The 23802-nt window shown below is 59.1% G+C and overlaps 7 protein-coding genes across 7 annotated transcripts; 6 read left to right on the forward strand and 1 right to left on the reverse strand.

Moving 5' to 3' along the window:
* Positions 1–1110: 1110 nt before the first annotated feature.
* BJ171DRAFT_477419 (ankyrin repeat-containing domain protein) lies at positions 1111–2799 on the forward strand (the record flags this gene model as incomplete). Its single annotated transcript, XM_053108874.1, has 1 exon — positions 1111–2799. One exon carries the CDS (start codon positions 1111–1113, stop codon positions 2797–2799), a length of 1689 nt encoding a protein of 562 aa, XP_052963512.1.
* A 694-nt stretch (positions 2800–3493) lies between these two features.
* On the forward strand, positions 3494–6645 carry BJ171DRAFT_203797 (squalene epoxidase-domain-containing protein). The gene is made up of 9 exons (XM_053106287.1): positions 3494–3757; positions 3907–3994; positions 4110–4196; positions 4349–4520; positions 4673–4775; positions 4879–5169; positions 5293–5476; positions 5644–5920; positions 6184–6645. Exons 1-9 carry the CDS (start codon positions 3743–3745, stop codon positions 6365–6367), a joined length of 1401 nt encoding a protein of 466 aa, XP_052963513.1. The 5' UTR covers positions 3494–3742; the 3' UTR covers positions 6368–6645.
* A 1582-nt stretch (positions 6646–8227) lies between these two features.
* Positions 8228–9310, reverse strand: BJ171DRAFT_517844 (uncharacterized protein). The gene is made up of 3 exons (XM_053112182.1): positions 9123–9310; positions 8797–8916; positions 8228–8650 (listed from the first exon to the last, which is right to left on the reverse strand). The coding sequence occupies exons 1-3, from the start codon at positions 9273–9275 to the stop codon at positions 8594–8596; spliced, it is 330 nt and encodes a 109-aa protein (XP_052963514.1). The 5' UTR covers positions 9276–9310; the 3' UTR covers positions 8228–8593.
* A 584-nt stretch (positions 9311–9894) lies between these two features.
* Positions 9895–12116, forward strand: BJ171DRAFT_203838 (concanavalin A-like lectin/glucanase domain-containing protein). Its single transcript, XM_053106288.1, has 5 exons — positions 9895–10182; positions 10510–10579; positions 10716–11037; positions 11162–11393; positions 11534–12116. The coding sequence occupies exons 1-5, from the start codon at positions 9952–9954 to the stop codon at positions 11849–11851; spliced, it is 1173 nt and encodes a 390-aa protein (XP_052963515.1). The 5' UTR covers positions 9895–9951; the 3' UTR covers positions 11852–12116.
* Positions 12117–13751: 1635 nt separating this feature from the next.
* On the forward strand, positions 13752–16014 carry BJ171DRAFT_517863 (uncharacterized protein). The gene is made up of 3 exons (XM_053112183.1): positions 13752–15146; positions 15285–15459; positions 15698–16014. Exons 1-3 carry the CDS (start codon positions 13794–13796, stop codon positions 15934–15936), a joined length of 1767 nt encoding a protein of 588 aa, XP_052963516.1. The 5' UTR covers positions 13752–13793; the 3' UTR covers positions 15937–16014.
* A 1412-nt stretch (positions 16015–17426) lies between these two features.
* Positions 17427–19413, forward strand: BJ171DRAFT_517864 (uncharacterized protein). Its single transcript, XM_053112184.1, has 4 exons — positions 17427–18368; positions 18506–18677; positions 18869–19004; positions 19183–19413. Exons 1-4 carry the CDS (start codon positions 17499–17501, stop codon positions 19247–19249), a joined length of 1245 nt encoding a protein of 414 aa, XP_052963517.1. The 5' UTR covers positions 17427–17498; the 3' UTR covers positions 19250–19413.
* A 1217-nt stretch (positions 19414–20630) lies between these two features.
* BJ171DRAFT_570337 (uncharacterized protein) lies at positions 20631–23677 on the forward strand (the record flags this gene model as incomplete). Its single annotated transcript, XM_053113629.1, has 9 exons — positions 20631–20691; positions 20814–20853; positions 21035–21071; positions 21265–21288; positions 21515–21758; positions 22054–22511; positions 22633–22711; positions 23024–23215; positions 23465–23677. 9 exons carry the CDS (start codon positions 20631–20633, stop codon positions 23593–23595), a joined length of 1266 nt encoding a protein of 421 aa, XP_052963518.1. The 3' UTR covers positions 23596–23677.
* Between the last annotated feature and the right edge of the window lie 125 nt (positions 23678–23802).

The raw sequence follows: 23802 nt of genomic DNA on the forward strand, positions 1-23802 counted from the left end.
CAACGCTGGAAGACGGGACGGCGAGCGGCACGGACAGAGATTTAAGACTGGCGGCCGGCGCGGAACAGCAGGGCTGTGCAGAGGGTGTTGGGTTTGGTGCTGCGTTTGGTGCTGCGTTTGGTGTTGGTGCTGTTAGTGTCGCTACGGGGGAAACGATAGCCGATGCGATTGATACTGCCGATGCGGTTGATACGACCGATGCAGTTGATACGACCGATGCGGTTGATACGACCGATGCAGTTGATACGACCGATGCAGTTGATACGACCGATGCAGTTGAGGAAACGAAAGCCCTCCGAAAAATGTCCCCACACCGGCCATGTCCGGCCAGGACGTTGTTGTGTGTTGCACCGCAGTGCTGCCCCCGGCACATGCTGTCTATGTGGACTCGCTGTGCTGGCCGCCGACGCGTGCCGCACACACTGTGTGACCTGTGACGCGCTGCGTTGGCACAGCACTTTGCGGCTGTGTCTATTCCCGCTGCGGGATTTGTCTGTTCCTGAGTCCTGTGCGCGTCTGTGTCTAGCCTTGTGCCCCTTGTGTCCCCGCCGCGTTATTCACGGCGCACCAACACCGGCCTGGGACGCTGTTTCAGTGCTCCCCCACTGCTGCGGCACATGGCGCACATCGGTCGCACAGGAAGAAAACGGCACGGGAGCTGCGCGTCACTGCATGTGCAACGTAGGTTTCGGGCTGGCCTCTCTTTGGCCGGCTTGTTTGTGGCTGGCGTGCATGTGCCACTGGCCGCGGCCACGTGTGCTGGAGATCCCTCCCGGCTCCCACCGCTTTTGTGTCCTTGCCTGGCGCTGTCTCGCCCTTCATCGCCTGCTTGCACCCCATCAAGATCACAGCCAACCTCAACACCAACCAACCTCAAGATCAGGCAACCTCAACACCAGCCAACCTCAAGATCAGGCCTCAACATCAGTCAAGTTCGAGCTCAGAGTCATCGGTCAATACCCACTCCCCGATCAACCCCGAGACCAATCCCAAGATCCAGCATCGCCATCGCCATCGCACTCCAGGCACATCCCCCCACCCCAGCTGACCGCCCTCTCAGTCGGTCTCGATCGCTCACAGGTCCAAATATCAAGCCGGCAATGTCTCAGCATGTCTCACAGCACAAACCGTCCCGTCAGCCGCCTGCATCCCGCCTGCCACCGCCATCGTGATCTGTTCGCCCTGCCCAACGAGATTCTGCTTGCCATTCTCTCGATCCCGTCCCTCGCGCCTACCGATCTTCTCCGGCTGTCGGCAACCTGTCGCTTCGGCTACACCTTCGTCATCCTGCACAATTCCTCGCATGGGCTTCTTAACCTCGCCATCCTGCGCAACCAGCGGGCCCTCCGCGCTCGCCACCACCAAAAGCACAACAGAAAGGCATGCCGATCACGCAACTGCATCTGCCTCTACGCCACCCCGCTGGAGTGGGCTGCCAGCGCCGGCTTCATCTCCATCCTGCGTCTCTTCCGGGACTGGGTCTTTGTGCCCTCGCTCGTCGCCGCACCGGGCTCCCAATCTCCCTTCCATTTCGCCAACCCCATCACCGAGTGCCTTCCGTCTGGATTCCGTCCCAGCATTGCCCTTGTGGACCCGACACACTCGCCACTGGCTCTGGAAACCTCTCCGTGCTCCCACAACGAGCTGGTCGAATTCAATCGATCGACCTGGCGCAAGTCGCTCTTTGCTGCCTGCCGCCACGACCAGCTCGATGCCGCCCGCTTCATCTTCGAGACCCCTTTCTTTTTCTACTCCATCCAAGACGACTCCAGCGACCGCCAGCGCCTCTTCTTTCGCTGCGCTCGCTATGCCCTCGCCAGCCTCAACCACCAACTCCTGGAGTATCTCGCACAGCAGGCCCGCTCGCCCTCGTTTTTGTTCTGGAACCGCAACGAACTGCTTCGGATAGCGTGCTACAACAAGTCCATCGAGGCCGCCTCGATCCTGCTCCGCCATGGCGCCGACCCCCATGACATGAACGGCGCTCCCTTCACCATCTCTCTGGACTGCTATCCGCTCCTCAAGCTCCTGCTGGACTCGCGCACCGACCGCCTCGACCACGACTACAACATGATGGAGGCCGCCGTCCGCGCCAATCTGGTTTCTGTCGTCGATCTGCTCCTGTGTTATTTTGTGTATTCATCTGCCGCCATCGCCCACCTGGTCACTGTTGCTCTCAAGAACGGATACGATCACTTGGCGCTCTCGCTGGCCGAACGGCTCGGGAGCTCCGTCAGCGAGGGCACCGAGCTGAATTGGTGGCAGCTCTGCTACCAGCGAGGCTCGGCCCAGTTTGCGTCGCTGCTCATCCGCTTGGGCCTCGTCGATCCGGCTCACGACCACCCCAAGCCGCTCCTGCATGCCTGTGACCGCGGACACGCCGGCATTGTCCAGCTCCTGCTCGTCCACGGCGCAGACGTGGCTGCCCACGATCACTTGGCCCTGCGCTCATCGTCCCTGAATGGCCATGGCGAAGTCGTGGCCCTCCTACTGCAGCACGGCGCCGATCCTCACGTCTATGACAACCTTCCACTGCGGCTTGCGTGTGAAAACGGACACTTCAAGGCCGCCAAGCATCTGGTTGCCCGCGGGGCCGATGTCGCCGTCCATAACCACGTTTGTCTGATCTCGGCCGCGCAAGCAGGCCACGCAGCGGTTGTCGGACTGCTTCTCTCCTGTGGCAGCAACGTCCATGCAAACAACGACGAAGCCCTCCGGAAGGCAACCGAAAACGGCCACCAGGAAGTCGTGCGGGTTTTGCTGAACTATGGCGCTGATATTCGAGCGATTCAAGCGTGAGCCAGTCGCTGCCCAACACTACGCCAAAGTACATCCATGACCCAACCCTTTCGCCGTCGGTACCTGGGCTTGTCGTCCGCCGGTGTTGGTGCACCAGTTTGATTGAGAAGTGCGTCTGCGTCTGCGCTGCCGGGGGCCATCGAAGCGGCTGGATTCTAATTTATCACAGGAGTCCGCCTGCCCAGCGAAGCCTGCCGCCGAGGCCCTCTATATTCGCTTCTCGAACCAGATCCGAGGCCTCTCATCCACCGCCTGACTTTCCTCGACTCCCCACTCTCTCATCCACCTTCCTCTGTAAATGTAGCATTAGATGTATGTGATTGACTCCATCGTCTTGATCTCCCCTCTCCCTTATTTTTGGACGATTCTGCCTCTCCGAAGGCCCCTTCCGAACCTGCGACTGTGGCTCGCTCATGTCTTGCCGTTGTCTCTGGCCGATTTTTCTTGCAACCTGCTTACCATGCCTCTGGCCACGACCTGTACTCGTCATCTAAGCCGTCGAACACTACGGCTGTGTGCGGGATCGGCGCCGTCGCCAGGCCAAGAAATAGACGCCATCTTGCGACCAATGATGCTCCATGCGATTGGACCGCTTCCAGTCGTCGATGTGGCGCGTGCTGTGGGCATGACAACTGCAACGATGTGCCGTGTCGAGGCCGCTCACTGGTTGGCCTTTGTTTCGTCTCAGAGACAAAGGATCTCCTTCCAGCAACTCCTGAACAACTGCATCATCCCCTCCCCCCAAATCAAGCACGACAGAACGCAGCCCGGCAGGCCGAGGGAGTGGGCAAATCAGATAAATAGCGGGGCAACGCCGATGGCACCCAGCACAGCACCCAACACAGCACCCAACACAGTATCCAGCACAGTACCCAACACAGCACATCCGTACCTGCACCAAACCCCTCCCCCAAGGCTCTGACCGATTGAATCAACCGAACCAATGGCATCGTTGCAGGCATGTATTGCTGTCTTTCCTCGACTGTCTCCCCCGTCGTGGCCGTGGATGCCATGACGGTTTTCTCTGGCGGAGCACGCCTCTCTATTCTTCTCTGGTTGCCATGGACTCACGCTCAACCTTTGAATCAACATCTGCTTGCCTCATAGTTTGATATCATCATCGTTGGTGCCGGTGTCGTCGGGGCGGCTGCAGCCGCGGCGCTCGGACGAGCAGGATACAGAATCCTGGTGATAGGTAAAGTTCAAGTGCAAACAAAGCCTCGGTGTCCTTGCTCTCCGTGGCAACACACATGTCCATCTCGAGAGAGCTGACTTGACTCGAATGTCATCCCAACGACAACAACAACCAGAGCGAGATCTAAGCACCCCGGAAAGAATCGTTGGCGAGCTTCTGCAACCCGGAGGTGTATATGCTCTGCGGGACCTTGGCCTGGAAGGTATGTACCCGCTTGTCATGCTGCCCTCCAAGAGACATGACTTTGCCCTTGCTCTGCATGGCATTGTCGTTCCTTTCCATTCCAGCAGCGAGACTGCAGGCATGCGATCTTGACGATGCCCACTCAACCACCGACTGCCCGCTCAATGGCAGACTGCATCGAAGGCATCGACGGCGTTGACGTACAAGGATACGTTGTGGTGGACGGCAAGCGCCAGATCCGGATCAACTACCCCGCATCGGAGGGAAGATTGGCCAGCGGCAAGAGCTTCCACCACGGCAAGTTCGTGGCCAAACTTCGCGATGCAGCCCGGAGCAGCCCAAAGTAAGGATAGCTCTGGAGAGGATGGCAGATCATTGGCGGGTCATTGGCGGGTCATTGGCGAGTCATTGGCGGGTCATTGGTGTGTCATTGGTGTGTCGCTGACGGGCCATTGGTGGGTCATGCTCACTATGTGCTTCTGCCACTGCAACCAGTGTCACCATGGTCGAGGCAACGGCCCAGGAACTTCTCTGGGATCATGCAGGGACAGCTGTCACCGGTGTGGCTTTCACCCCTCGAACCAGCACAGGATCAAAGGTATAGCCGACATGTCAGCCAGCCAGGCGGGTGCCTCGTTGCAAGACAAGTGCTAATCCCCATCCTCATTCCCATCTTTCGTCGCTACCTCCATTTGCAGCAGCAGCCCGAGCAGGCCGTGGCAACTCTGACGCTGGTGGCCGACGGCTGCTTCTCGAGCCTTCGCAAGCACATCCACCCACGCTGCGCCCGCCCCCAGCCCGCTATCGCAACGCCATCGTACTTTTACGGTCTGGTCATGCGGGACTGCGAGCTGCTGCATCCTGGATACGGACACGTTGTCCTTGCCGAGCCCTCAACGGTGCTGATGTACCAGATTGCGACTGGGGAGGTGCGCGTGCTGGTCGATGTGCCCGTTGGTGTGCGTCGATTCAAGAGTCAAGCCGAGATCAAGGTTCGTTAGCGACAGATATTGCTTGGAACCCCGTTTGTCTCTCCGCATCGGCCCCCCCTCTAATCCCACACCCACTCTATCCACCCCACTCACCCCTGACTACTACTCTGCATATAATTGTAGGAGTATATGCGACAGTCGATTCTCCCGCAACTGCCACTGTCGATCCAACCCTCGTTTGCAACGGCAGTCGATGCCCAGACGATTCGATCCATGCCAAACCAACAGCTCTCGTCGTCGCCGCTGCGTCAGCAAGGGGTCGTGATGCTCGGAGACGCAGCCAACATGAGGCACCCGCTGACCGGGGGTATGGGAGTATGCGCGCGGAGGTCTTCGAGCAACACTCTCTTGTCCGCGACGGATATACTTGGTGTTGCCTCCTGCAGCGCATAGTCGGCTCATCCGGGAATGTAGCTTGCTCATCTCTCTTACTCATCTCTCTTGCTCATCCCTCTTGCTCACTTGCTGGCTCAGGTGGTATGACGGTCGGTCTCAGGGATGTCGTTGAGCTCTGTCGGTTGCTGTCTCCTGCTACCGGCCCGCGTCTCGGTCAGAGAATCTTGGAGCTTGGTAGACTACAGTCTCGGCGGAAGCGACATGCTGCACCCATCAATCTCCTTGCCCAGTCGCTCTACGTCGTCCTGGCTGCGCCGAGGAACAACAGGAGCATGCGCATCATTCGCGAGGGAATTCTATGCTACCTCGGCTCGTGCTCGACCGGGGTGCAGCTCTCGATCGGTCTGATCAGCGGGTAAGCTTCGGTGGCTCCTCTTAGCCATAGTTGACAGAGCCGATCTTCCCACTCCCCCTTGCGTCCCTCGAGAGATGGTGTCAGTATGATCCAGAGGTGACTGTAGCGGAATCCGAGAGAGGGCCTTCGCATTGGTCACAATGGAACTCTGGCCTTGGAACGGGGGGCCAGCCGCCTCTGGGTGACAGAGTATCCAGCTGACAACCGATGTACATGCCGCTGGTATCTCACTCCGTCCACCCCACTCCCATACACACCCACAGAATCACTCGGTCGCCGTTGGCATTTCTGCTCAACTCTATTGCCGTGATCGCCTATGCGGTCCTGGTGCATGTGTACTCACAGTCCCTGTGGTGCCTGCCCGTAACTCTGCACGAAGCTCTCTCGGCAGCGGTTGAGTTGCTCACAACACTGGGGCCGATGGTTGTCGGGGAGTTGTTTGATTGATGAACTTCAGGGGGTGTTTGTTTTTTCTTGGCTCGCCACTTGCTACGGTTGTTGATATAAGGCCGGCATGAATCCTCATCCTCCTTCTCCGCCCACACACAGTCCTCCTGCTACTTCAGCCGATGTGCGAGGCGAATGAGGCGATGCACGAGTGAGGCTATGGACCAACCCGACCATGCCTGTTGAAACAGGGCCGGGCGAGACCAGAGGGCTACTCACAACGCTGCAGCAGCAGACAGAAACTGCGAACAGAAACTGCTGGCAAGAGCTGCTCACAGCCACCCAGGGCCGAGTCAGAGCCAGACTGGGGCAGCGTTCGGCCAGGCAGGCTTATTACAAATCGAGGAGTCAAGGGATGTGGGCAGTGTTGGCATGCAAGTCGACCACCACGAGCAGAGCAGCGGCCGTGGGAAACGGCTTGGGGAGGGAGTGAGTTTGGGTTGTCGGTGTGAGGCCCCGTACTGTTCAACTGGCGGGGAACTTGGATCCCCAACACCGCAGCCGAGGTGTTCGTGTGCAGACTCCAGGGCTTGCCATCGTGGATGGGTCTGTTTGCCAGCCCGTGCGTGCGGACAGCTGGGCTGTTGACGATGAGCAAGGGTTCTCGCAACGTCGGTGTTGGGGGCACAGCATCGTCGGCAGGCAGTTGTTTGCGGCTCCGACAAGCCATCGTCCTTCTCAAGGCAGACTTGCCGAGCTGCTCGGGAGCGCCAACGAGGGGCGAGACAACGGAGCTACAACGCAGGTATAGCAGTCAAACCCAGGCAGAACCCGATGATGCTCGTTGGTCGTCCGGCGTCTCATAAATTTCCCGCAGGTCTCCGTATTCTTGCTGGCGGCAGGCCCTTTGGCAGAAGGTTGTTTGTTGATGCTCTGGAATGAGCACTGGGCACCCCCAGCAGACGTCGAGCGCCGACAACCAAAGCAAGTATAAATATCCTCGGCTGGACCAGTGCCAGGCTCGCAACTCTCATCTCGTCAGAATCACTCACCCCCCCGGCTCTGGGCCCGCTGCCCTTACACCTCCACTCTTCTTCAGCCCGTGGGCACAGCCGTTGATCCGCCCCGTCAGCCATCATCGCTTCCGACCAATCAGTAACTCGCGCCGACACTCGGAATCCCGTTCTTGCCACTCCATCGACCCCCAAACTCACAGCACTAGCTGGCCGACTAGCACATGGGTGCCCATCCCGAGTTCACCGTCCAGCCTATTCCCAGTCCTGGCGACCGGCTCAGCCGCTCCTCCGTCAGTCTCTTGCGTCAGTCCTCGCCGGCGTGCTCAAGCGCCGAAGACCTCCAGCACACGGACGCGGGCGAACCCAGGCTCGCTCGCTTCCAGGCCAAGCGGGTCACCTTTGCCGACGAGGGCTCCTTCACGAGGGGCTGCCGCCGCCTGAGTATCGTCCTGCAAGGCACACTGATCCGGTCCTGCAGCGGCAGCAGGATCGATCTGAGCAAACGAGACAGCCTGTCGCTCTCGCCGCCGATTTCGTCTCCACTTTCGTCGTCGCCGTCCCTGCGGCTGCCGCACAGCAACGACTGCTGGCGGCCGTACTCGTGCAATCAAGGCTCACCCCGAGAGCCGCTGTGGTTCGTCACGGCGATGCATGAGGGCGATCAACCGTGAGCCGCCACTTTTCGAGCACTGGTGCTTGGTCCATCAGCGTGCCCGTGCTTGGTCCATCTGTTTGCCTGTGCTTGACCCATCCTCCCGTTCCTGCAATCGCACCGGCCGGTCTCGGCTGGCATATCCATCTGACTTGTCGGACGCTCCGGTCAAGCATCCATACCCACATTGCTGTACTTGCCTAGTGCCCTGTACCGATCCTGCATCTTTCCGTGAATCTGCGACAGTGCAAATAAAAAGAAAGGGAGGCGAGACATCCCTCTATTTGTATCGCACATTGCATACTGCTGCTGAGGAGCCTCCATCCAGATTGCTGTGTCCAGCCATCCAGTCCATGCCGTCGTTGCAGATGTGTCTCCAAATGGTTGATGGTCGTGGGGGAACACATTGCCGATTGAGCGGTCACGAGTCCATAATCCAAGGCGCTGCGTGTGGTCGCTGTGCGTGATGAATGAACGACTATGTATTCCGTTTCACTTGGAGGTGGCGTGGTGGCGACGGCCGAAGGCCCCCAAAACAAAGTGCTGCTGCATATAGCTCGAGAGATCCGATGATGGCTGAAGGTCCGATCGGTGGGGTTGGGGAATCGTTGAGCGAGGTTACTTTCGCAAAACCAGGTTATCGTCGTACCCGTGGCGCTTCAGGTCTTTCCAGGTCTGAGGGAGAGAGAGAAGTCAGGGCATGGTCGTTGTCAGAGCAATACATCTCGGACGAGCCAGAACGACCGGTCGACAGCGGTGCTGGCGAGACGGTTCCGGAACCCGTGCACAGGGCTTGGATCCAAGTACAGGAGCATGCCTACCTCCTCTGGCTCCGAGAGGGTCTGCATCTGGTACATCTCGAAGAAGCCGATGAGGGTTAGAGCTCCGTCGTCGGTGCAGTTGAAATACTCTTGGATCTCGTCGATGCTCTCCTGGTCGAACTGGAGGGTGGCCGGCGTTGACAGACACCGACAGCAGACAGAGCGGACAAGAAGATCGTAAAGGCGGACAAGAAGATCGTGAGTGACAGATTGTCCCGGACACGGACACGGGAAGAGCGAGAGAGAGCGAGAGAGAGCGAGCGAGAGCTAGAGACGACGGGAGATGGTTGGGGAGGCAGGGCCGGGGCGATGAGTCTGGAACATACGGGTTTGCCGTTGGTTGCGGTCGCAAAGGCGTTGAGCTCTTGCAGGTTCAGCGCACCGTCCTGGTCGACATCGAAGCGTGCAAAGATCTCAGTGAGGGCCTTGGCAGCAGCGGGGATCAGGGCGTCTTCGTCGTCCAGAAGCTCGATGGACATGGCTACTTGCGGATTGATTGCGACGGTGATGCGGCAGAGGGCGGAAACGCAGCATTGTCGAATCAGAGGCGCTCAAGAACCAAGGCGGGGTCACGGGAGCACGGCTGCGCTCTCTGCGCTGTCGGCGAGGACAGAGGAGCGAGCGAGAAGGGCTGTCCGAGGTGTACACAGTCAGCACAGTGGAGACAGCTGGCACAGTGCAGACAGTCAGCACAATGAATGCAGCTGTGTTGCAGCAAGCACGAGGGACAAGCGGACGAGCACACCGTGCGCAGCACATCGATCCACAGTGTCCACAGTGGCCCGCAGAGAGCATACAGCGCGCCACAGATACACCGCTGCGCAGGATGCGCCGCGCGCTGATTGGCGGAGACGCGTGTGTCGCGCGTGCGTGGACCCCGCACGACCTTGTCCTGATGCTGTGGCGCAGGCCTCACCGCGCGTCACCCCGCCCCATGCATTCCGTGCGCATGTACAGCACCAGCCCGCCTTGGCTCCGCCTTGGTTCTGCACGTCCTGCCACCGGCGGCCTTGCTGCCTCTTCTGTCACCGCCGCCAAGTCCCGTAAAGTTATATATGAGAGCCCCGCCTCTGCCCGCTTTTCGATCTGTTCTTCTCCCGCATCCGAACCGAGCCGAGCCGAGTCTGCCCCCTCCCTGCTTTCCCCCTCAGCACCATGAAGCTAACTTGGGCATCTGCGCTCGGCGCCCTGGTCTCGCTCGAGGCCGTGCTGTCTGCCGGCATTCCATCCGAGGTCGGCAACTGTCTGACCAAGCGCCATTATTTCAACGAAACCAACCGCATTGCTGCCCCTGCCTCCAGCGGCCAGGACCGCCACAGCGTCCCGATCTATCTCGACTACACCAAGTACGACTGGACCATCGACTATGCCAAAGAGCACGTCACCGTGAGTATCCGCTCCCTGTCGATCGACTCGTGTGTTCAGTTTGTGTACCGAGGCAGACTCTGCTGTGGTAGATTCCGGGTGGCTTGCGGGCGCTGGCCCCACCAGGTCCATCAGCCAGAGAACGGCCCCTTGAGTCAGCCGACCTCGTCACAGCACACCACGGCCCAGCTCAGCAGGGCCAAGGCCAGGCATCTGGATTCGCGACTGTGTGTGTCTCTCGGCATGTCTCTCCTGATGGGTGTTTCCCGGTGCCAACACCAGCATTTCTAACTCGTGCACGATCCTGTCCTTGAATCCCGTCTGCGCTCCTGTTGCTACAACGGTCAGTTCGGCGCCAATGGCGGCGTCATGCTGAGTCTCATGCCTCCGGATAAGTCCAAGGGTATCTTGCAAGGAGGTGGGTGTCGCTGCTGATATGCAGTCCATCGGCAAGGAACGCACTGTGAGCCATTTGGGGTCCGACATCCGATGCCAGCCACAATGTCCTGATGTTGCCTGGCTCTGTCCCAACGCTCCGCGGGTCTTGCTGACAGCCGGCTCAAAGCTCTCGAGCACACGATACATGCGATATGGCAAGGTCACGGCCAGACTCAAGTCCATTTCGACAACCCCTGGTGTCGTTACCACATTCATCACCATGTCCGATATCGGCGATGAGCTCGATTTTGAAATTCTGGGACTCCGACCCACCGCCCCGGAGACCAACGTCTTCTACCATCAGTTCGAGCATCTGCCGCCCTGGAATCTACCCCTGGTCAACCAGCCCAGTGGCGTCCGCAGTGTGCCCATCTCGATCAGCGGAGATGGCGGCGATTACCACATCTATAGCATTGAGATCAAGGACACGGAGATTGAGTAAGTTGTACTAGGCGAGGCTTGACCCGTTTTGCCACGCAGATCAATCCAGGAGCCGCCTGCCGAAAGGAGCCCTGCATTCCCGCCACTGACCCATGCCGTCGCGGACGATTTGTCTCTGCAGCTTCTATGTCGACCAGCAACTGCGCCGCTCGTATGCGAAGAAGGACCAGGCCGATCCCACGGCCCCGGGTGGATTCTGGTTCCCGGACACCCCGGCCCTGGTCCAGGTCTCGGTCTGGGATGCCACCCAGGTCAGCCAGGGCGTTGCCGAGTGGGCCGGCAGCTCGATCAACTGGGGAATTGCCGATCCCCAGCACGGCTTCTACGCAATCTATGAATACATTGACATCCAGGTAAGCGCGCAATGTTCTGTGGTGCAGAACCAGGGATGCATCGAGCGTTCGACCGGGCCAGTATTGAGTCCACAACTGACAGTCGAGTTTGCACATCGTTTCGCGTCGCCCTTCTGTGTATGGTGATCGCTTCCCATCAGTGCTATGACGACAAGATGCAGCCCGTGGCCAAGTGGCCGCTCGACACACTCGACAATGATCCCCAGGGCGGACTTGGCGTCGACGTCCCCATGGATTCGGATGGGCAGGTGCAGGGCGTGCCCAGCAACATCGGAGTGGCCAACGCCAACATGACGGGCGACACCACGGTCAAGAAGTCCTTGGATTCGCCGTTCAAGGATCCGTCCAGGATCAACCGCGTGGCCTCGCCGGCTGGCCTTTCCATGACGTCGGTCTACGGGCCGCTGCTCGCGGTTGTCGCCGCGGCCGTCAGCAGCATTTTGCTCCAGCGGATCTGATCGGGCTTTGGGCAACTCGCCCGAGCGTCTCGCTTGGTCTCTGTAGCTGAAGCTGCAGCCGTAGCCGCAACCAGAGACACCGCAGCAACTCACATTCAAAGTCTCTCTGTCAAAGCACCACCCGCCATATCCCATCGTCCAGGGTCCCATCATCCGTGATCGTGTCCACCACGGCCCCCCCCCAATCCCTCGTGGTCTCGGCTGCCATGGTTTAATCTTCCATGATTCCGTCTGCCATGGCCATGCGCCATCCTTCTATATCCTCGAATGAGCGCCCAGTAACGAGGCACATCCCGCTAATAGAGCTGAACTTGATTCACACCACACGCAGCCATCCATCCCGAGACAGAGCGAGTGCTCATAACGGCCAGCAGCGGGGCTCTGTGATTCGCTACCGGCGGGTGGAACCTGTACCCAGGCAGTGGTCACTATCAATATTGATATCGGCCCCTGAAAACGGGAAAGCCGCAATTGACAGCGTAGTATGTGATGTGCTTGCGCCAAGCAAAGCCATACGAAATACATCAAATCACTTTGGCCGCCTCCGAGTGAACACCACCAGTCGTTCTCCGGTCTCCACAATCGACCTGCACACTGTGATCATGTTGCGCGCCGCATTGACGTCGCGATTCCACACTGTCCGGCAGCTGGGATTCTTGCAGCTCCTGACAAAGTGGGAATTCGCAACACTGGGCGCATCGAGTCCTTCCAACCGAACTGGCTCCAGGCACTTGGAGCACACTTGCGAGGTGTTGAACTCGTTCGTCGAGGCCACCTTGACGCTTCCATGATGGTGAGTGGGACGGCGTCGGTGGTGCTCGAATTGCTCAAAGTACCGAGCAAACCGCTGCCTCCGAGGGCTGGATGCATAGCCCTTGCCTTGTCGCCATGACGCATTGCCAAAGGCGATCACCACATCGGTCCGTATCGGGACGTGCTTCAGGACGGCCTTGCACATCCTGTCGACGGCCACTTGGCGCCTCTTGTGGCCTGTGAATCGATGGTGACGGGCCTTCTTGCCAAGGTGGAAGTCGAGCTGCACTCGCAGCTCCGGTCGCAGGACATGGGTGAGATGGACCTTGAAAGCCTCCGAGGACGACACCTTGGGCGAGGGAGTGGTCGACATCCAGGTCTCGATGCTGAGTCGATACTTCATGGTGTTGTGCCACTTGGTGTTGGACGTATGGCCACACATTTGCTGGTAGTGACCATTGGAGAATGAGACCACCTCGTCTTGGTGGCCCGGTGCTTGGATGACCGCCGTGAAGATGGAGCCGACTCCAGGATCGATGCCAATCCAAGTGGTGCGATCGGGGTCTGGGTTGCCGATGTGGGCCTGGATGCGCTGCTCGGCAGTCGGAGGAGGCTCGGAGGCCTCGGTGCGATCGGTTCGACGCACAAACTTGACGAGGCCGATGGTGCATCCAATGCCATCGGTGCTGATCTCGTAGTTGAACAGCTTCTTGTCCCTGACCCGCTCTTGGAAGTGGGAACTACGCAGCTTGAAGCAACTGCGCCAGAGACGATCCTGGTTGTTGACACCGTCCGTCAACCGACCGCGGATTCATTCCAACTTTTGCTGCACCTTTGGTCTACAGCGTGTATTCATATTCGAGATGAGCAGCCGCGAGTGGCCTGAAGAGTTGATAGTGGAGTGCTTGTGCGCGGAGCCCGTCCCCGATTCGGCGACACACTGGCGGACAGAGCATTTCTGTGCGTGTTCTGGCTCGGGACTGCTCTGGTGGCGCGGCTGTGCCGTGACGCGGTTCAATGCATGTCGCGCAATTGATGCGCGTCACAGACACAGTGGCCTCATGGGCCGCACAACACGGGGCTCTGGCGGCTCAGCTCACAAAAACGACAGCGGCGGGTCGCTTCGGGGATTGTTGCAACTGGGGCTGTCGTTGATGAAGTCGTTGTCGTTAATGAGGCAACAGCGCCGATGGTCATTACAGCATTCAAAGTTGTCGCAACCGAGTTATCGCAACCGAGTTATCACAACCGAGCTATCACAGCCGAGTTATCACAACCGAGTTACCATAGCCCACAGCAGCATATCCCAACCCGCGGCCACCGCCTGTTCCACAACGGCCAATCCGCCCAGGCACTTCTGCAACCGCACCCCGCCCGGTCCTGGATTTATTCGCATCCGCCGTCGCCGTCCTTCGGGTTTGTCTTCTCCCTGTCCGCCCCGTCTGCCCTGTCGATATACCCTGCTTCTCGCCTCCGTCGGGGCCAGTCTCCGCCAGCCGTCTGCAAGCACCACCGCTCCGACTCGCCTCGTCCATCGAAACCATCCTCGTCTCTATCGTCCGCATCCGCTTCTCCATCGCCCTCCATGGACCATTTCCACAGCCACTGGCTCGGAGTCGTCGGCTCCAGCGACCAGAGAGCCCCGTCCGCCTCGTTCCAGGACTTTATCTCGTCCATCGATGTTGTCCTGCGAAGCGACCCCAATGCCCGCCTTTACTGCCACTTCCCAGCACTCCCGCCCTATAGCCCGCTGCCGCCCGACTATGACCAAGCCATCCAGTCGGCTCCCGTATACGGCTTCCTGCCACCCGAACCTCCAACCGCCGAGAGCCTGCCCAAAATCACCTGGGATCCGACGATCGACTCGGCTCCAAGCTCCTCCGAGACAACCCCGAGCTCCGGCCAGCCGGGGAGCTCCCTCGCCGTCGCTGCCGCCACCGCCATGGCCATCCCAACACCCAACACCCGGCCCGACATCCCGCCGTCAGTGGTCTCGGCGTCGCCAACTGCCCGGACGCTGAGATCGATCCGGTCCAAAATCTCTGCCCTGAGCCTCTCGAGCCTCCTGTCCATCGGTAGCGAGTCTCGACTGGCCAGCCAGTCCGAACCATCGCTCCTGTCGTCGTCGCTCCGAAGCCAGGCCTCCCGCCCCAACCTCACAGCTCTGGCGCGGCCAGAATCGCCCGAGGGTTCCTCCAGGCCTGCCGCCGGCAGCTCGGCCATTGCATTGACACAAGCCCGCACGCTGCGGCATCGAATCTCGGACGATCTGCATCTGCTCTTCCGTGGCACGGTCTCGCCCATGATCCGCCGCCAGCGCTCGTCTCCAGCCATGTCCGAGGCCGAGAACAGCTACATGTCCCTGACAACCGCCATCACCACCCTCAAGCCCAGCCGGCTGATCCTTTCCAAGAAACACCATATACGCCACGTCTTTGATGCGGATGGCAACGTGATCTGTCGAGTGCAGCAGGGGCGCGAGGTCGGTCTCTACGAGTTGGTCGACAACAAGAAAGCCAAGCTGGCTCAGCTGGAATACAAGGTGAGCCTGCGATGGACAATGACCTTTCCGGCGCAAGTCCTCGCTGCAAGCCCAAATACAACGCACTGGCGGTCGCACGCCACTGAGAATGCCAGACAGCTGCTGATTCTCATTTCTTTCTGTTGGTTGTCCATGCAGATCACGCCCGAGAGCACCACCTATCTTGGAAAGGTCATCATCAGCTCGCTGGTCCGAGATTGCTGGATCGAGAAGGGCACCATTACGATCCAGAAGCGCATATCGTCTCCAGAGCTCAAGGGTGCCCGGTATATGTTGAGCCACGTCGATAGTCTGGAGCCATTTTTCATCACCAGTAAGCAACCGCCCGTGCACGACTCCCGCGCCAAACAAATGTTGCCTCTGTTGCCTCTGTTGCCTCTGTTGCCCATGCCGCTTCCGCTGCACGCATACACCGCATATCGCATCGCTCCCCCCATCTCTCCCCCTTGTCTGTGCTGTCACTCCTTCGATCACTTTGCTGTGGATAAGCCAACTGGACTGGTTCTAAATGCGCCCACTCTCGATCGCCCCGGGTCTGTCGCTATGACCAGTCGCCGAGTACAAGGTCAGCCGAAATCGATACATGATGCTCCGCCAGGTCGGCACGGCCACGATCATTGGTGCCTTCAAGCTGCCGTTTGGCCAGAACACGTGCGAGATGATGGTCGACGTCGACACCTGCCACCGCGGAAGTTACCCGACCGCCGAGATGATGATTGCCCTGATGATGCTCACAGACCTGTTCATGATCCAGAGAACTTCGGCCCTCACCGCGACCACGTTTATGTAGCCATTTTTGAAACGGGACACCCTGTTTTGTCCAGGACTGTCGGTTTGTTTGTTTTTTCTGGTCCTGAATACACACTCGCCCATTGCCCGTCATGACCAAATAGCGTGCCCGCGGTGTCTGGAAGGCCAAGGACTTGAGAAGGTCCTGACATCGAGCAGTCACAGCGGTGTTGATATGGTCGAGTGAATGCACCACACCCCCACATCAAGACATCAATGTCAGTCGGTCGTCGCCGCATGAGATCGACCGGGCGTATTCAAGGCGATACTCCCGAAACCAACGAAACGAAGCGATTGCCAACCAGGATGGAGAAAGTCGCACATCGCTCAGCCCACCGGGGCTAACGGAAGTTCGGCAGGCTTCAGGCCTCTGATGTCAGCGAAACGTAGGGACTATCCCGTCGTTTTCTGGCATGACTGTCACCGCAAAATGGAATGCAATGGGCCGCTCCCAGTCGCTCGCTTCCGCCCGCCCGGATGTTGATGTGTACCGGTGTATCATGCGCGGTTTCACGGGCGAGCAGTCCCACTGCGATTGTCCTGCGGTTGTGCGATTGCGGTGGTGTCCGCACGAACGGAAAGACACTCCACGACAGCCGGCCGCATGCGCATGCCGGAGGTGGCCGGCGTGCTGTTGAACGATCCCCACGTCGAGCGACATGCATCCCACCAGCCGCACCGCCGGCCGCACCACAAGAGCAATCCAACACACCACCCACCGCCGGAGCACGCCAAGTACATCGCAGGACAGGCGCTTGTTTGTCACGCAGCGCCGCCGGGCGAGCGACATTTCCGCCCAAACGATGCTCGTCGGCTGCAGGCATCGATCCCACCCAACCCGATGCGCCTGCCTGCCTGCCCGCATCGTCTCTGCGCTTGCGATCCTCTGTCGTCAGCGCTTTTCTTCCCCATCCATCAACAGTGCCTGGGCTGTTGTTCGCAGCCGCACGGCCCTGTGGCAGTGGTGCGGCCCGCCACGTGGCGGCGCAAATGTCGCGCAGCGGGTCATACCACGGGATGCTGCGCACAGGGCACGCGTACATGTCCTTGTTCCGTCCGCGCTGCCCAGCGCCCCGTTCGGCCGCCCAGGCCGCTGCTGGACCCGGCACCACCGCAGAGCGTCGCGGACAGGACGCACGGCCGAACGACGCAAGACAAAGACGCTGGACCGAAGGTGCAATAGACGGCAGTAGACCGGGGGGGGCGAATGCCGATCCGGTGTGTGTCGATTGCTGATATCGATGCCGGTGTGTGTCGATTGCTGATATCGATGCCGGTGTGTTCTGTCGATTGCCAATGCCGATGCCGGTGTCTGTCGATTGCCAATGTCGATGCCGCCAACACACCGCCTCGGTGAAACGCAGGTGTACAAGACGGCAGCACAGCAGGACAGAGGCCAGGACAAGGGCAGCGCAGGACAGAGGGACAGAGGGAGGGACAGAGGGACAGGGACGGCAACCGTCGTCCGTGCCATTCCTCCACCCTGCGTCTCCTCCTTTGCGCTCTGCCCATCCATCGGACCTGTTCGTCTCGCTCCATCGCTGCCCTCCTTCCCTCGCCGCAATGTCGACCGTCGTCCAGGCGACATACTCGCTGCGGCCCAGCGAGTATGCCCCCTCCAACAACAGCCAATCCTCCATGCAGTTTGTTGGTCAGAGCATCACCTTCCGCGAGTTCATCCAGTCTCTCGACACCTTCATCACCCGCCTCGATGTCGACCACATCAACTTCTGCCAGCCTCCGGTGCTGCCCCGATACAGTCCGTGTCCGCCGTCCTACGACGAGGCTATTGTCGATGCCCCTGTCTACTCCACCTACGAACGTCCCGCTGCCCCGCTGCCGCTGCCGACCCTGCCCTCGGACGCTACGGCCACCAACTCGGATCCAGAGCCGGCCGATGGAGCCAACTCTGGTGCCAAGGGCCTGGGCTTGGGCTTGCGCAAGTCGCTTCGCAATATCCGGGATCGTCTCAACCCCGTCGGCAGCCGGGCCCGGTCACGATCTCTTGGTGCTCGAGCGCCTCTGTCGCCGTCCTTTGCCTCGATAACCCTTCCCGACATTGACGAGTCGGCCCTGCCGCCTGCCTCCCCGCCCCTCCCGTCTCGGCTCCTCACCTCAACCCGACTGCAGCGCACCCGCTCGGTGCCCCTAGGGCCTCTCACCCAAGGCCCGCCATCCGCTGTGCCTGCCGTCCCCGCTGTCCCCGCTGTTCCCATCGCTTCGGACATGACGCCGATCGATGCTGTTGTTGGCTGGAAGGAGCATCGCCTTCTGATGACCCAAAACGGACACCGCGGCACCACCGTGCTGTTCTCCAACCTCGACGATGACATCCAGCTCAAGGCACAAAGAGTGTCGCTCAAGTCGGGGCACGACTTTGTCTATGAAATCCTCAACACCCACCGACAGAAAGTATCGCGGTTCACATACGTGGTAGGAGCTGAATCGCGGCTGCATTCGGTCGTGTGGAGAGGGAGGCCTCGCGGCTGTATCTTGGCCAGCCGGGTTGGCGTGGACCAGGGACGCCTCCGTCACCGGCGTCCCGTTAACGCTGTTCCACTCGCCATCAGGTGCCCACACACAACGGTACAGTCCAGTCCGTGCTGATCCAGACCTTCTTCAATGGAAGTGTGTTTCTCCGAGGGAACATCACGATCCAGCAAAAGTTCACCGTCAACGGAGCCCACGGCGCGCGATACATCATGACGCACCAGGATCTGGAGGACCCGATATTCATCACCGGTAGGTTGAGTCCCACCAGTGCGGTCAGCTTGGGTGCGAGCAACGTCGCTGTTATTCACGCTCCCGGACGCGTGTTGATGCCGATGCCGATGCCGATGCCGATGCCGATGCTGATGCCGATGCCGATGCCGATGCCGATGCCGATGCTGATGCCGATGCCGATGCCGATGCTGATGCCTATCCATCCACAGTCATCAAAGACAAGTCGGCGGGCATGCGCAACTTGGTGGTGCGTAAGTGTGGCAGCGGCTATCTGCTCGCGGGCCACTACTATCTGGACGCATACGTCATGAGCGAGCTGTACATCAACTATGCTGCATGCGAAAGGTATGTCGGAACGCTCATCAGTCCCACAAGCACTGGTCACTGTCTGTGTTTGCACCCACTGCGCCCGCACTTGGTTTCTGATACTGACCAACTTCTGGATTATATCACTCTGCTCTCCATTCGCCCTCGCCATTGTCTCTTCGCGTCCTGCGCTTGACACCGGGGGGGGGGACCATAGGCGCTCAGAACCGACCATGGAAATTGCTATGTGCATCATGCTGCTGACGAGCCTCTTCATGCCCTGAAAAGCACACTTGTATAAAGCCTCATTGCATTCCACTTCTATGAATACTGTTTCTCAACGCATGGTTTCCCTCGCTTGCTCCTGTCTTTGCACTTTCTTCGGCTGGCTATGTCCTTTCCCTTCCCTTTACTGCTGTTGCTGACCTTATGATAGAATATAAAACGGTGCCGCTTCCTGAGCCTTGATGCTAGCTCCAGTTGGAGGTGGGAGGTTTTCAGAGTGTCCTGACCACCATTCGCGCCTTCTCAGCTGCCGCCAGGAGCGATTGCGCCTTCACAGTTGCGAAAATGGACCTGGCCGAGCCTGAGATCGGGTCTACGCAGCCAGGGGAAACCCTCGCTTTGGCGCCAACCACACTTTACGCATGGGCAAACGGGACACCCTCACGATCCCATAGGTCAGCGTGGTATGTGATGAACTTGCGTCAAGCTAAGCCATGCGATGTGGGTGGCGACGATGCTGCTTGAGCTGCTCAAAGTACCGAGCAAACCGCCACCGCCGAGGGCTGGATGCATAGCCCTTGCCTTGACGCTGCACTGGTCTCGAAGTTCCAGCGGTGAGTGGTGCTCTAGGACACACTGGTGAACGGTCATGGCCAGCGCGCGACGGTATCGAGGCAACAAAATATTCGGCCAACGACCAAATAACCAGGGCGCCCCGTTTCCCTCTGGATTGACTCAAAGATGGCCCGCCTCGCGGATCGTCAGCCTATGCAACAGTACTTGGCCCACGCAGTGCCGCTTGGAAACTCGACCGAGTACCGGCAGTACAGCACCCGCGCGCTCGCTGGGAGGTGTGCGCAATCATGAGACGCCTTGCCGCCAAATCCTCAGTGCCCGCCATGGATTAAAAGACTAGAGCGAGGCCGGCACACCCTCCCCCCCATTCTCTTCACGTCTTGTCTGCTTCGTCGGCATCGTAAAGGTACGTAGACTTTGCGCCGTGGCACTTGCAATGCAGATGCTCGTCCGTTGCTCTCAGCGGCTCGGGCTGGACATCGTTGTGTCTGTGTCCTTCGCACTTGTCAGCGAGGCAGGTTTCCCGGGTGGGTGCTAGGCGCGGTTGGTTCTGGGTTCAGCATCGACGGGGCTCATCGCTGGTCCCGGTGCGTGGGGATCTCCACAACGTGCGCGACCCCTTGACGCCCGGATATACGCCCCGAATGAACTGTGCAAAGCTATTGAACTTTTGTTGCCCTCTCAGTGCTGGCTGGACCAACGTCGGTTCACCATCGCCATTCGCCAGCTCCGCTTTGAGAGGGGTTTCCCACGGAACTGACTCGATCCCTTGATGTTCTGCTCACTTGCAGCTCACTTGCAGCTCACTGCCTCACTGCCTCACCCCAGAGCCGATTCAACATCTCCCCTCCCCTCGGAACAACCATGCTCCCGTTGTTGCTGCGTGTCCCTGCTGTGGCAGGTCTTTGGATATGTCTGGCCATTGGTGGGTTGTCGCGAACCAGAGCTATCCTCGGTCATGTCTGCTGTGGATAAGCCGGCCCTTGGAGTCGCCCAGGGTGCCGTCCTGACTGAAACTGTCCCAAACACACATACCCCGGTCAACAGCCAATCTTGCTTCTGCATATCAATGCTCTGGTCCGAGCGTGTAAGCTGCTCTCTTGCACATGGTCGTTTTGGCTTGGCCACCATATGGCCGTATTCGTCCATTCGCTTGCATTTCCGACACGCCGTAGGGGAGGGGTAACAGCACGCTCACGACCGTCCACGACGCCATCACTTCATTTCTCACCCATTAGAGGCGATGACTTTCTTGTCAAAGGGCCTAGGGGACTGGTCGTCTTGACCGGAACCGTGATCTATGTGGTAAGTGCATGGCTTTCTCTTTTTTTTTGCTACTGCTGCTGCTGCTGCTGCTGCACCCGTTGTGCGGGAGTCACCAGCACGACGGCCAGATATTGTTGAAGCGAGGCGCTCATCCATCCTGTGTGTTGCTGACGGACTGTTCCCAGACGCCATATTGCACGGCTGTGGAATTCAAAAACAAGCCAAACCGTAGGTTCTGCACTGCTCGTTGCTGGAGGTGTGTGTGTGAAATGCAACGTCCGGCATTACATGGCCGCGATCCAGGTCGCAAGGCTGCCAGCGGAGAGCGTACTGGGTGGCATCCGGTCTTGGCCTGTGGAAACCTGTGACGAGGTTTTCTTACCACTCACGCACATGCGCCGTTCATTTCCATTCCATTCCGATCGATCGGGCTAGGCCTGGCTTGGTTCCTTGATGCCGAAACTCAGTACTTTTGCAACCAGAAAGACACCGGCGTCTCGGTGTCGGTCATCTCGGACTATGTCTTGACCAGCCCTGACTCGGTTCCGGGCGACATTCACTGCAGCGACAAATTGCCAGAAGTTCTCATGATCCAGCGAGAGAAGCGTGTCGACCCGTCCACCGATGCCTCCACGGTGGCTGCGCCACCAAGACAGTCGTCTGCAACTCCGGCGCAGATCTCGGTGCTCGCGAGGGTATCCAAGAGTCGATCGACCCAGTTGCCGGGTATGGTTCTCGTTTCGTGTCCGCTTGGCAATCGAGACTCGATACGCAGCGGGTGACGAGCGCCAATGGCGACAGCAACTCTGGCATGGCCTTGATTTGGGTGTCTCACAGAGCGACTGCCCTGGCGGCATTTCGTCACCGACAGAAACCACAGCAACGGCTAAACCACCAAAGTCAATGACGTCGCATTCAACCAGATCCTCACGCACCCACACAGTTTCCTTTGCGTCTGGCTCTGTGATTCGCTCATCCACGTCTGTTCATCCAGCGCCATCATCCACACCTGTTCATCCAGTGCCATCATCCTCGCTCTCTGGCACCCCTATTCGTTCGTCCGCTTCCGTGTTCCAGAATGCCGCCGGCACCCATGCCATCTCTGGCTCACCTACCTCCCGCTCGCATGCCATCTCCGGCACGCCTACCTCCAGCAAGACCACCGCCACGGAGAGGAAGCCAGTCACCACGACGACGACCATTTACGTCACGGTCGTTGCGCCCCCTCCTCCTCCTCCTCCTCCGCATCCTAAACCCACCGCAGCGCCTCACTCGACGCAGTCCCACGCAACGAGGTTAGTGCGAGATGGTAGTGACGCCGAATATGCAGAGCGATGCGAGCCCTACTGCTTGAGCACTTTGATTGCTCACATGGTGTTTCTCACTTCCAGCCCCACCAGCTTGCCCCAGCCGACAATCGGCCAGAATCTCACCGTCGCAAACGGAAACTGGTCCCAAACGGTCTCGATTGCATCACTGGTATGGCAACTTTGACGGTCGCATTCGATATCGGTGCTTGCATTCGGCATAGTTGTGCGGAGTGTACATAAATGGCGATGATTTGTAGCTTCACTGTATGAATGGACGTCGTCACTCACAGCCGATCCATCTCCCTGTTTCCAACTCACGGATACTGTTTCAGGACTATGCGTGCTTCGGCGTCAACTTTACGGTATCAAGTGAGTGTGCACTCGCTCGTTCGACCACGGCCACACAAGTTCGCCGCTATGGGTTGAGCCCGTCGAAAAAGCCCGCTCTAGATTGACCCGGGAGCAGCGATTCATTATTCCGTCGCTGCTGTCTCGATGCCGCTCCGAGAATGATGCTCCCATCGCCATGATCGCCGGCTGCGCGACTCACTAGCCATTTGTCCATATCACATTCAGACCATACCGAGCCCCTTTGGTTCAACAAAACTGCACTTCTCTCCAACGGTGCCTCTAGATCCACTCTCCGCCTCGACGACGCTCTCTCCTTTGGCCAATCTCCAGATCAGTGCCACGCATCCCGAAACCAGAGTAGCCCCCGATGCACCGGGAAATCAACCGCGCTGCACAAGGGCGATTCCGTTGGAGTCTTGTTCAGCAACACTCGGCTCACAGCTAACTTGACCCGGCCGATCCCGTGGCTCACTCAGATTGTAGCTGTCGAGGGGACCTGTGTCGGAGCCAAGATCGACTCGAGTGAGTATGACCTTTATCGCTCGTGCTCTGAGCGTGAGGTGATCACGGCCACAGCAGCGGAGGCAAACGGCCCTGCTCTGGGAATACTGCGCGCGATAGCCGTCTGCTGCCTCCGTCAGTGATTTCAGCCATCGCTGCTCCTTCATTTGTGGGAGGGATATCTCTGCTAACCCTTTGTCTGTTTTCACTCGCGCTTTGGTCCCGGATATTCCGCGCCGACTCTGGGAAATCTGCACTTTTACATTGTAGCCATCTTGTGGCTCCACAGCCCCAACGCCACCTGCCTCAACGGAGTTGGCGTGGTGAATGCATCGCTGGAGTCCGATTCCGTCAATGTCTGGAACCATGTGGCACCGCTTTCTTGCATCATCAAAGCTTGAGGCTCGGTGTGTGCGCTCACTCACTCACTCACTCACTCACTCACTCACTCACTCACTCACTCACTCACTCACTCACTCACTCGCCATCCTCCTTTGAGAGGATGAAGAGGAGATCAGCCGGAGCCCGGCTCTGGACATTGAGCCTCCTTTTAGCGGCCTGTGCTTGATCGCTGGCTTTGCTCGGATTCCAGGGATCGAGTTATGTTT

Source organism: Polychytrium aggregatum, assembly GCF_025602895.1.
Source record: "Polychytrium aggregatum strain JEL109 chromosome Unknown BJ171scaffold_39, whole genome shotgun sequence".
Classification (NCBI taxonomy): domain Eukaryota; kingdom Fungi; phylum Chytridiomycota; class Chytridiomycetes; order Polychytriales; genus Polychytrium; species Polychytrium aggregatum.